This window comes from Dipteris shenzhenensis, chromosome 16, assembly GCF_047967505.1.
Source record: "Dipteris shenzhenensis isolate YYH24624 ecotype China chromosome 16, Dip_SZ_1.0, whole genome shotgun sequence".
Lineage (NCBI taxonomy): Eukaryota > Viridiplantae > Streptophyta > Polypodiopsida > Gleicheniales > Dipteridaceae > Dipteris > Dipteris shenzhenensis.
In genome coordinates, this window is record NC_141611.1 from 53,061,084 (window position 1) to 53,073,666 (window position 12,583).

The following is a 12,583-nucleotide window of genomic DNA, read 5'->3' on the forward strand; positions in this document are numbered from 1 at the left end:
TGGTTTGGCTGAGGTGGGACCTCACAGTACTCCACTGTTGGGTGGCTAGTCATTTCTGTTCGGGATCTCTCATTTATGTTGCTTTGACCATCATAGTCAAGGTTTTTCAACCTGGGAGGGGGTTTTGTCTTAAGTTTTAGCTAGCCTTTGGTTGGTTTGGCACAGGTTTTATGCAACCAAGGTTTTCTTTACTTAAATGGAAGGGTCTTTTTTGGGGTGAAAGAACATATGACCTAGTACATCATAGGGAGAGGGGGAACTGGAAATCAGTGCCAAAGGGAAATCACTGGAGACCAGGACAGGCGATAAGTTGATGGCATCTATCATGCTATTCGCATCTCCATGCAGATTGTAGTTTTTCTCCCTACACAAACACTGTGATCCCACTCACATCCATGTGGATCACTTCTATAAGTCTTCTCCACTTTGTATTCTTCTCTTCAGGTATAATTCACTTTCTTTTGGCTTCATTTCATGTCTTTGCTCAAATTCTAGGCCAACCAGATTCTCATTATGCAGAAATCTCAAGGTAAATTTAGGTGATGGATATGGTCAATGAGAAGCCCTTCAATGTTATATGAAATGCAGGGATTTTGAGAAGCCACAAACAGTGATGCCTTTATATGCCTAACCTGTTACTTGATTTAGCTGAATTTAACAGCTATCCTTATGAAGTTGTTATCATATATTCAAACAAACATAGAATTACTAGAGTATTGCTATTGAAATGTCTTTACCTTGGCAACTTGACGCTTTAGTTTATGAACCATTGCAGTGAGGGCATTTTTCTCACTTATTACCTTTTCCTGCAAAATTTATGCTTGTTATGTATGACAAATTTCTGTTTTTCTGTAACATATGTATAGCACTGATAATCCCATATGAAGTTTACAGAGAAAAGATTGTGCTTATTAACATTCTTTGCTGCCTTCACCAATGTGTCCCATTTTGTATTTGTAGAATGTTGTTGCTTGATGAATTGGAGGTGTTTAGTCTGAATACATGTACTTTATAAATGAATTGCGAATAGCTTCTCTATATCTAATAATAATAGCATCATCTCTATATTTAACAGTATTGTCATCGCTCCTTGTAAGAATAACATCTCTATGTACTTTATAATGAAGTGCCAATAACATCTCTATATTTAGTAATAGCATCATTACTTCTTGTAAGATCCATACTGCAAGGAGTCAAGTGGCTAGTATACATAGCATACAGGTATCACAGTAGGTAGTCCCTTGCATGATTGTGGTATTGCTTGGTAATATTGTGAATGACGAGCATTTGTGGTTTGAATCTGTGCTCTTTCCCTTACCATTGCACAGGAATATCAAGCACATTCCTGGATTCTTCTAAAAGTTTGCACAACAAGCAGGCTGCTGGATGCATGCATGCACATACACACTTTTTTTTGTGAAACCAGTAGCTATATTATTAACATGAAATCAATGTACATGGCATTAGACTCCAAGAGGAGCCTAATGGAAAAACTCAAAAACAGTCAGAAAACACTTCAAGACTAGTAGCATCCAAGTCCTTTGCAGCATAACTATCATATAATGATTGCTTGAGGGACATTCTGAAGAAGGCATATGCCTGAGGAAACTGTTGTCCCATCCTAGAATGCAATCTCTGTGTCCAAATGGTCCATAGTAGCCAGAAACGAGCCCAGTGAAAGAAAAGGAGGAAAGGAGACATCTGAGATGAGAAGCATCCAAACATCCAAAAGAGTTTCCCGAATCTGATAGAGGGAAATCGAAGCCGCAGCAAATGAGAGACATGAGTGAGCAATACTCCAGAGTGTGGGCAGGACCATAACAAGTGGGGAACTGTTTCGCGGGGATGAGAGCAACGAGGGCATGAAGAGGAAGCAATACGATGTGCTGCCAATTTCACCCCAACGGAAAAAGCTCCCACTATACATCTCCAAAAGAAAAGCCTCTGTTTCAATGGCAATTTGGATTTTCTTGAGTTGTAATTGCCACCAAGATAAAGGCCTATCCAGATTCCAAAGAGTGTTGGCATGCTTATCAATCCATGGCCGTGGAAGAAGGAACCTGTAGACCATCGAGAAAGTGAGATTATGCACTCAAAGTGAACAGGTAGCAGGAGATGAGGAAACCAGATTCCAGTCCAGTAGTCTGTCCTGTACAAACAGCGGAGGAACAGGAACAAATGGCTGCAACATAATTGTAAGTGTTCTCCAAATGGGTCTATGATGCAGACCCAAGGGGAATGTCCTGCAAGCTTGTGGAAATGAAAGCAAATAACCATGTTGATCCACAACATCTCCAACAATTCTTATGCCCAATTTCATAATATTATATGCTTTAATCGGTGCCTGTAAAGCAAGAGGCGATTCAAATACCTTGCTCCAATGGATGCTTTCCAAGCGAAGAGAATTACCATGATGGGAAGAAGCACCTGACCATTTGGCATAAGAAAGAATTCTCTTCCAATCATGAATAAAAGCAGTAGAAACAGGACAACCAGGAATTTTCCCCTGAAAAGTGGTCATGACTGCGTCCTAGTGATCTGTAATCCAATGCCCATATGAATGGGACGTCATGTTTCCACACATAGCTGCTAACATAATAGCCCATGGCTGTTTTTGCTGGAAAAAATCAGCAATCATAGTACTCTTTCTTGCTAACATATGGAACTGAAGATTGAGTATGTTCAGTCCCCCATGAGTCTTAGGAGAACAAACAGACTGCATGGGAAGTAATCGCAAAGCCTTTTTGTGAGATTTGCTTTTCCAAAATATCTCCATAGCCTGGGACATATAGGAAGCCAAGTGCCTGATAGACCATGGAAGAAGAGGCAAGTAAAATTGCACATATGCCATAATGATGGACTGCACTATCCGGAGTCGAACATGTAGAGGCCAAGTGGACAAATGCCAGTATTCCAGCTTCTTGTTAATCTTTTGAAGCACCCATTGAAGCTGTTGTTGAGGGGTAATATTCCAGCCAATGGGATACCCTAAATGCCTCACAATGGTATGGGATGAAATAATGTGGCCTGGCCAGAGAAGAGCATGCCAATCAGCTTCTTTCAATGCTAGAAGATTTGACTTCTGAAAGTTAATATGCAGTCCAGCAGCTATGCCAAAATCATTTAGAGTCTGCATCAAATGAGATAGGTCACTTTGAGAATTCCTGGGCATAAAATATGAATCATCAGCATATGCCTGTGCAAGAAATGGCTGTGCTCTTGGAATTTGCAATCCATGAAGGTGCCCTGTGGCTGCAAGATGGTCCATGTGCAACAATAATGGATGAGTAGCAATAGCATACAGTAGCGAACTAAGAGGGCAACCTTGTCTCATTGAGCGGGTCATAGTCCAGGTTCTTGACAACCCATCGCCAAGCAAACACTGCGCAGTGGCATGGGAGTAGAGCCAGTAAATAATATGGACCAGCCGAGGACCAAATCCTAACTTATGCATGGTCTGAGAGATAAAATCCCAATGGATAGTATCAAATGCTTTTGCAATGTCCACCTACAGAATGAGAACATCTTGTTTGGAATATTTGGCATACTCAATTGCAAGCAAAGCATTGGAGATATTGTCAGTAATCTGCCTTCTGGGAACAAACCCATACTGCCTGGGATGAAGTCCTGCTTGCAAAATAAATCGAACCCTGAGGACGATCATTTTGGCAATGAGTTTGTAAATGACTGGCATAAGAGATATGGGCCGCCAATCAGCCATTGTCTCACACAACCTTTTTTTGGGGATCAATTTGACAAGGCCATGCTTCCAAGAAGGAGGAAGAGATCGTTCTGTCCAAGCATGATTGATCATAAGAAGAAGAGTGTTTTTAAGATCACCCCAAAATGCACGGAAGAATTCAACTGTCAATCCATCCCAGCCAGGAGAGCTGCCTTTACGTAAATGACTCAAAGCATCATCCAGTTCATGAAGCATAAAGGGCTGCTCCAATGCATGAGCCTGTTCCCGAGACCTGGCTGCATTCACTTGCATCGAATGATCAGGCTGAAGACAAAAGAGATGCTGGAAATGACGAGAGCATTGTGATTCCAATTCTGATTTGGAAGTGGTCCAGGTGCCATCATCTTGCTTGATCCTGCAAATATCCTCCTTTCGCCTATCTGCATGCAGGCTTTTAAAGAAAGCTTTGGAGGAGTAGCCTTTATCCAGAAGGGGTTTCATGCGAGCTCGGATTTGCCATTTCTTTAATTTGCGAAGATCATTTTGATGGATGATATGAACAGCATAAGCACAAGAGTCCTGCTCAGAGGAGGTGAGCTGCCTATGAGAGCTGATTGCATCCATTTGTAGCTTGTGAGATTGAGCCCATTTCAGCTTAAGCCTGAAGTTTCCCATGTAACTCCATCCATAATCTTGAATGACAGCCTGCAAACGATGAGCAAGACTGATCCAAGCAAAATCCATGTCCTCCTGAGCATGTGGGAGGAGGGGGCGGACAGCCACTCTCACCATGTTCTGAAATTGTTGATGAAGCAAATAAGCACTATTAACATGGAGGAGGCGACGACCAAAGAAAGGCATATCATCTGTCAATTGTGCTACAGATAATGTCAAGCATACTGGAAAGTGATCAGATAGCAAGAGGGAATGATCAACCCGTAATGCACATGTAAAACTAGCATACTGCTAGATATCAATGCTCCACTCTCATGTAACTACGCGGGAACCAGCTAACTCTACTTGTAAGCCCCCCATATGAGGAGAAGGCATTTGAGTAGCTCGGTTATCCGGTAGGTCCTGGTTTGGACACCAGATGGGGGCCATGTGTGGCTTGATGGCTGGACGGAGTTGGCACACTGTCAACTAGGCTACATGCAAGTGCGGGAAGGCATCCCATGATTGACCGCATTGAGGGTAGATGGAGCATTTCTCGGGGTAGCCCACTCTCGGGTTGCGGGGCCCGTTTGGAGTCCCAGATGATCCCGGATGGCTGTGGGCCGACAGTGGTCAGTGGCCTATTTCGGGACTGACCCCCAGTCGACCGTTTTGGGCGGACTGGGTCGGTCACCCAATTGAGCCCAACTGACTACGACTGGTGGCTATATAAGAAAGAAAGAAAGAAAGAAAGAAAGAGAGTTTATTAGCGTCCTCGGGGGGCCAAAAATGACCCATGGGACCCGTCTCGATACAATGTAAAAAGAGTCTCCTCAAGGAGAGAGGTCAGGAGTCTATGATTTCCTGACGACAGGTAAAAAGACGAGTGACAAAAGATCCCAATGCTGCCGGAGAGGCAGTGGAGAGAACTGATGTCAACTTAGTGAAGTCCCCCAGTATCTGCTGGTAGTCCTCCCTGATATGTGCATATCGGGGGCACTGTAGAGCTACATGTGCCTCCGTCTCAACTGTCTGCATGTCACAAAGGGTACAGACTCTAGCAAGCCTGTGAAGCCCATTTCATCACTGGCTACAGCAACCCTGATTCCTTAGCATCCAGCCTCCGTCCTCTACTGTTTCCAGCTCGCCATCAAAGCTTCTTTCACAGGAGCGCACGGTTGGGAGGGAGCGCCATCTCTTGTACCTGGAACAAAGGAAGGGCAAGTGAAAGCCCTTATATAGGGCCCTGGTTGGGCTGGTAGGGGCAGCCAACCAGGTTGGTTTTGGGGCAGACAAAGTCAGCCATTTAGGCCAGAAAAGGTCGGCCATTTCAGAGGGTCTATAAAAGGAGAGGCCTTGGGCCTCATTTCATACCCAGCACACAACAGGAGCAGTAGTGCACACATATCCGACAGATAGGAGAAGTACATGGTAAGATCAAAGGACCACGCTCTGGTGGGAATTTGGATCTATCTCTCTTTATATTGTGTCCATAGTTTTGGATGGAAATATATATTCTTTTGGTAGCTTCTATATCTAGCTGGCTCATTGTTTATTGATGAGTTTGCACATCTATTTGATGAACATAAGTTTCAGCAGTTTGTGATTCCACTCCCCACATACACTGTGTGAGTCAGTCTTTCGCTATGCGTACCCTTTGTAGGTCGATTTCTAACATAATAGATCAGACTCCGTTGAAGACTTTGTGTCATAGATGGGAGAGTACAAAGGGAGTACGGATGTGACCTTGAAGACTCGGGATCCAAACCTAAGCATTGCTCACAAGAAGCATTGAGCGGGATGGCAGAGACAGCTAGCCTTTGGATAGAGATTTTCACAAAGAGATTTGTTAGACGGTTGCTACCAGTTGGTGAAGGACATCATTGGACAAGTTACCAAGTATGCATCGGGTGGAGTGGATGTTGCAGAGCAGTTTCTAGATGATACAGACTAGACTGTCAAATAGCAAATGCTAGAATTTGATCTACGGGTGTTTGGACTAGACATAGAACATGCTTTCAATGTGTTCCTCAGATCTCTTCCCAAGGAGCAAAGATCGAGCACATTTTTTAAAGAGTGTTCTATGACTCGCAACAACTAATTGAGAGGGATATTATAGAATAAGCCTCAACTCCCCGTTTTGAGCACGGGGGTGCACCCATAGAGAAATCAGCGCAAGGGGAGGGATGAACAGGTTGCCACATGGGAAGCACATAGGATGCCATATTGGAAGCACAGAGACTTCCTTCTTAGGTTTATTTATGACCCACCCTTTAGGGCAGATCTGTCCTCAAAGAGACAGCCATTTGGTGTTGACCATTCTTTGGGCCAAAAATGGGCCCTGATTTAGAGCATGTGTGCAGCCTATTTCAGGCTCCATTGGAGAAGTCACAAGGAGCTGTTGTTAGCCCTAGACGTGGGAACAAACAGCACAGCCATTGGGTGCTTCAATAGTCCCCCAAAGGGCTGGTTTGGTTGTCCGGTCCACAGACCTGGTCGGCCAACCAGCAGACCGATCAGAAGTAGTCGACAACGTGTAATGGGGCCCATGTGTCTAGAGAATTGCCTCCATAAGTGCTCCAAGGTGTTCTATATGCAAAAGAGGTGTTCTAAGCAAGACATTATGCCAAGAGGTAGGTAAAAGCACATGTAATCAAGTGGAAGCTGAGAGCATGCAAGTAGGAAGCACTAGAACTGAAATTGCAATCTAGAAAGACTTGCAAACTTACATTCTAGACTAGACTAATGAAGGCAAAAACCATAAGCAGAAATCTCTAATCAATCATTAAGTAATTAGTGTTGATGAGAACTTCGTTATGGATTAACTAACCTAATCTTGGGTTTAAGTTTACAACTAGATCTAGTTAAATTTACTAGCCCTTTTAAAAATTCCTCCCATGAACCCTCCATCCATGCACATAACTAATCAAAAGGTTTTTTCTAGGCTCATACATTAGTCTAGAAAACTCAATACTATCGCCTATGAGTAGATCTTTGAGTGATCAATGTAATGTGCAAGAGAAAACTTGCTAAAAAGCAATAGATCCAGAGATCACTTCTAACTCACTATCTATTGTATGTGATCTTGCTATATCTTAATAATCATGTATAGTTGCTCAAATCACCATTGGATGACCCACAAACCTCGTGGAAGGTGTTAGGAACTAACTGGTGGATATGAAAATAGTGTGAATGGGGGTGGTGCTGAAATTTCAGGAAGTACTTGCAGTAATACTGACCTTCCCGAGTACAAGAATCCTTATCACAAGTCCATCTTTGTCACAAACGGCAAGTGGATTGAAAATTATCTATGTGTATCCTCATCTTATTCAGATTTATTAGGAAGCCTTCCAATTGAATACCTTTGATTAGTTATTTTTTGTCAATCAAGGACAGCTGGTTTGGTGGTGGAGGAGATTTAACAGCCCTAATTATTCATCACTGTCAGATGCCTTTCTACACCTGTGTGTTTACTCAATGGATGAGCCCTACGCATATGCTAATGTTTGCTGCTGCTGCTGCGGCCTCTGCTGCACCCTGCTGCTGCCTCCGTCTCCGCCTTTTCCAGTGCCCAAATGCACCTCTAAGAGCTGGATCCACTGCCCATTGCTCTCTAGTGCCTTGGGTGCACCTGGGGCTTGCATTGCTTGCTTCCCATCCCTTTACTAGACTGGGATTTCATCTTGAGTAGTTCTTTAAGCTATCTCTTGCTGCGATTGTATTCAGCCACCTTCTTCTTGCTACAACTTCTTCCTAGGGCTCCGTCTGGAACCTGATCTTGTTCCAGGTCACCAATAGTGCAAACCCGTGTCAGATTCAAAGAAGTGATTTGCTGTTTTGTTATGATGGGTGCTAAACTTGCTCATGGTAGCATTTGGCATCTTCGACTTGAGTAAAGTGGAGAGATTGGAACTGCGATTTGATCTTGGAGCTCTTGGCTGCTCTCACATCTGCGTTTTGGAGATGTTCTAGCATTTTACGCTGATTGGAAACATTTGATAAGAAGTTCGGTTTGGCATCGTTGACTTTTCATTTCAGAGAAAGAAAGAAATATAGTTGTGTTAACGTCTTCAGGAGGGCGCGCGGGCCTATGAGACCAAGTACAATCAGCAGAATAACTCATACAAGGCTGAAGCAAAGGGCTCGCTAAGACCCTTGCTGAGTGATAAGCTAACCTAATGATCTCAAAACCTGAAAAACACACTCTCAGAAACTCTCAAGAGACTCTAGTAGGTCAGCTCCAAGGACATATCCAGGAGTTGTGGTATCCCTCCGATGAGACACAAAGATGTTGTGTATTTGTAGCTGGTCGAGCTGTCTCTCGCCATGGCAGAGGGTGTGGTCTCTGGGATCTCAAGCCATGTCAAGGGTGACACCTCATGTTGGTCGCTCTCCTCTAAGTAGAGCAGCGATGGGCTGGACCTCTATTGTGCTTGCTCTGACCATCCACTGTGGCAACTTGGATTTGTGTTACTCATCGTGGAATTGACCTGTGGGTGATTCGTATCGGTTGATGGACAATTTTGATTCATCCCATTATCGTTGCTGAGCTATGGTCAGAGACATTGTTTTGGAGGTAGTTGGTGCCTTGGACATCTCTAGCTATGCTGTATGGTTTCAAAAAAGTTATAGTAAACTCTGAACACTGCTGTATTGCAATCATGTATCCCTTGGAATAAATAAACAAAGATTTATTGTCCTAGTAGCGGCTAGATTATGTTTACACCCCATGCTACTTCGGTTTCTTTTATTTCACAATTTTTATTATCCCTACTCTATGAATAGTATTTATGTGAAGATTTAATGTTCTAAAATTTTCATATAGAGTACTTCAATAAGACATCTAGACTTGCTGCAATTGCATCCAGCTGCTGCCTTCTTGCTACAACTTCATCCTAGGGCTCCTTCTCGAACTTGATCTTGCCCCCGGTTACCACTAGTGCAAACCCGTGTCAGCTTTAAAGAAATGATTTGCTGTTTTGTTATGAGCCTGGGTGCTATTTGACAAGCAACTCACTCATGCAAGCATCTGGCATCATTTTCGACTTGAGTAAAGTGGGGAGATTGGAATTGCAATTTGATCTCGGAGCTCTTGGCAACTCTTGCATCTTTGGAGGATTTGTGGATGGAAGCTGACGTGTTCTAGAATTTTACAATAATTGGAAACATTGGATAAGAAGTTTGGTTTGGCATTTGTTGACTTTAACAGTATCAATAGATGGATGAATTTGATCCATCCCTTTATCTTTGCTGAGCTGTGGTCAGAGACATTGTTTTGGAGATAGGCTTCCTTTTAGAGAACCACAGTGTTACTTTCATTGTAAAACACTATTCTTTTTGAGACATTCATTGCATTGCCATGTAGGTGTTGGGGGTGAACATCTCTTGATGTCACTTTAGTGAGAGAGGGCTAGTGTTGGTGGGTGTGCCTGCCCAGTGTGAGGTAAGGGTAGGCAGAGAGAGGGCTTTTGTTGTGGGTGTGCCCATCCCTGTGAGGATAGATCTAGGTAGGTTGGCAGGTGTTTTGGACAGGAGACTAGGCCCCAGCAGTCCCTCTTGTAGGGTGCTGGGCCAGCTCTATCTCCAGGCCATGTCGGCCATAGGCAGCCACTTTGTATGCTGGAGAGGGTGAGCCCCTTATATAGGGGAGTAGCAGCCTGGTCGGCTCCTGTACGGCCTGCTGAGTTGGCCCCCCTAGGCGTAGAGGGGTGCGCCCTTGATATAGGGCTGTGTGCCCAGCCCTAGGTGCTGTAGTCGGCCCACCTACCAGCAGGGGTCGGCCCTAGTCTAGCAGTCGAGTAGGGAGGGGCTAGGGGGGGGCTATTTAAACGCCCCCCTCAGCCCTCATTTGATCACACATTGGAGGGCCTGGCAGAGGAGCAGAACCAGCCCTTTTGAGCATCTTGTTGGAACAGATCAGTCCACCACAGAGTGGAGTCTGGCAGAGGTGCAGAGCCAGCCCACAGCATCACTTGAGGAGCAGGGTAGTGGAGCAGTTCATCCACTCCCTCATGCTCCCGTTCTTCTGGTTGTTGAGCTGTTATGTCTGAGCTCTCGAGCAGCCTGTTCTGTCCGAGGTTTTTCCCCAGTTGTAGCGGGGTTTTCTCCAGAGATCGCTTGCAGTTCTCTTGTGCCTCTCTCTCTCCTTTTTCTCCTTCTTAGTGTGTGTGTGTGTGAGGCATGCTATCTCTCTCTCTCTTCCATACTTTTCCGCTGCACTTCTCATATGGTATTAGAGCCACGGTTGGTTTGAGATCCGAGGGGCGGAGGGAGTGTTGAGCCTGCGTGTCCTCAGACACTTTGGATGGATTTCTTGAGCTAAGCTTAGCATAGCTATTGACAAGAGTTGGCATAACAGCAGTCAAACCAAATGACGTGCGGGGCTTGGATGTACGGAAGGCCGTTCTCCCTTTTCTTGTCATGTGTGTAGGGTTAGAATCCTCCACATCTAGAGGCCGTTCCAACCTCCGGCCGAAACAAGAGCAACATGGTCATAGAATGAGTGCATGGACCTGCAGGTATTAAATACATATCTGGAGATACATAGGTATTCGTCAATTAGTTTCCTCATCTATGTTTCCCATCTACCGATTCTAAGATCACTTAGAAATCTTTCTAAGGATGAATGTGGCGGGGAGAGTTGCTGGCGAAGACTGCCCTCTAATATCTTGTTCCGCAGAGCCGCGCATCTCTTTACATAGACGTGGATAGAAAATGTTTAAAGTGAACAGGGGCAAGGGCTTAACCTGCCGATCGACTTCATGCGAAAGGCGTATTGTGGTCTCTTGCAGGGATTGCTCAAGCTCTGCAATTCGTTGCTGCATACTGTGAATGCTGTTTTCCTTCTCTCCCAGTTTTTGTCGAAGTTTCACAGTCTCTGCCTCGAGCTTAGAAAATCCCGCAGATACTGCTCCAGACAGGATCTTTCGCGCCACATCAAATTGTTCGAAGGGATCCGTAGGAAGCGCCGCTATTATTTTTGGAGGTAATTCGATATCTTCGCCAGCAGTACTCATTTTGCGAGCACGGCAGGTGGGAGCACTCTTGGTGGGAGCTGCGACTTCACCAGCACTCAATCGAAGGCGCTTCAACACGTATGTGTGGCCTTTACATGTCTATCAAGCGAGACGGAGTGATGCAGATCTGTTCACGGGTGGGCGCCGCAGCTGGATTGAAGAAGCGATGGAAGCTATCCGTGTAGGTTGTGCTGTGAACATGAAGTTGTGGGTCTATAACAAAGCGGCTTGCAGGCGAGCAGAGCAGGCTGATTGAGCTGGATGGATCGCTGGAGCTCACAGCAAAAGTTGGTTACGGCGATGGGGAACTGAGAAGAAACCTACGATGAAGCAGGCAGGTGGTGCATGGAGCGCTCATGACCGCCGGATCTCCATTTCCAACGGCTGAGATTTTCTACAGCTTTCTACGTCCTTTGATGTTTATTACCGTTGGGATTCGTTATATATGGGTCTTGGTGTTAGCATCGCTCCCTTACACCAACGAGGGTATCCAATGAACTTAGGTATCAAATTAGGGGTGGGCGGGGGGGTGGGGGGGACGCGGGCTAGGGGGTGGGGGAAGGGGTGGCGGGGGTGGGTGGGGGGAGGGAGGCGAGGGGGGGAGGGAGGGGAGGGGAGGGCGTCGATAGAAACCCATTCATTAATTTGTTCTTGTCTGGGGGATTTCCTTAGCCTATCGATTAACCTAAGCGCAGATTACTAAGAATCATGCAGGAAAAATTAATCGAAGCCCTTGGAGAAGCTCGTGGCTTCTTGGGGAAGCTTCCTAATCTAGAAGTTTCTGCCACCTTGCCCCTGGGTATAAAAGGAGGGGGGGTAGGGGGTAGACTGCAAGTAGAGGGGCTATGAAGCCCTCCCCAAGATAAGGAGGAAGATCAGGGGAGGCAGGGGAGAGAGGAGTCATGAGAAGGAAGGGGAGAGAGGAGTGAGGAGGAAGGAGGGAGCGGAGGAGTGGGAAGGAGTAGGGAAAGTGGGGGAAAACCACTTTCCCACTTAGAAAATGGTGAGCGGGCAGGCTGCCCGCGAGCCATTTTTTGAGTGGGAAAGTGGGACTGTCCCACCTTTTTCAACTATCAAAGGCTAGGGGAGCTGACACATGGCAGTTCGAGCAGGTTGAGCAAGGGAGGGAGATTACCATTATGGAAGATCTTCAATCCAATGGTCTAGATCTACATTCTTGCGACCCCAACCTTTGACGTAGGAAGGAGGGGAGGAAGGTGGGAGTGGAGTA

The 12,583-nt window shown here is 45.4% G+C and overlaps 1 protein-coding gene across 1 annotated transcript in view; it reads right to left on the reverse strand.

The window, feature by feature from the left end:
- The window catches only part of LOC147893127 (uncharacterized protein At4g15545-like), a 124,570-nt gene extending 113,218 nt beyond the window's left edge, over positions 1–11,352 (reverse strand). Inside the window, exons 1-2 of the mRNA XM_087386850.1 lie at positions 11,083–11,352; positions 738–806 (exon numbers count right to left, since the gene is read on the reverse strand). Of these exons, the coding sequence (XP_087242976.1) occupies positions 738–806; positions 11,083–11,352 (339 nt within the window). The remainder of the gene's footprint in view (positions 1–737; positions 807–11,082) is intronic.
- Positions 11,353–12,583: the final 1,231 nt, after the last annotated feature.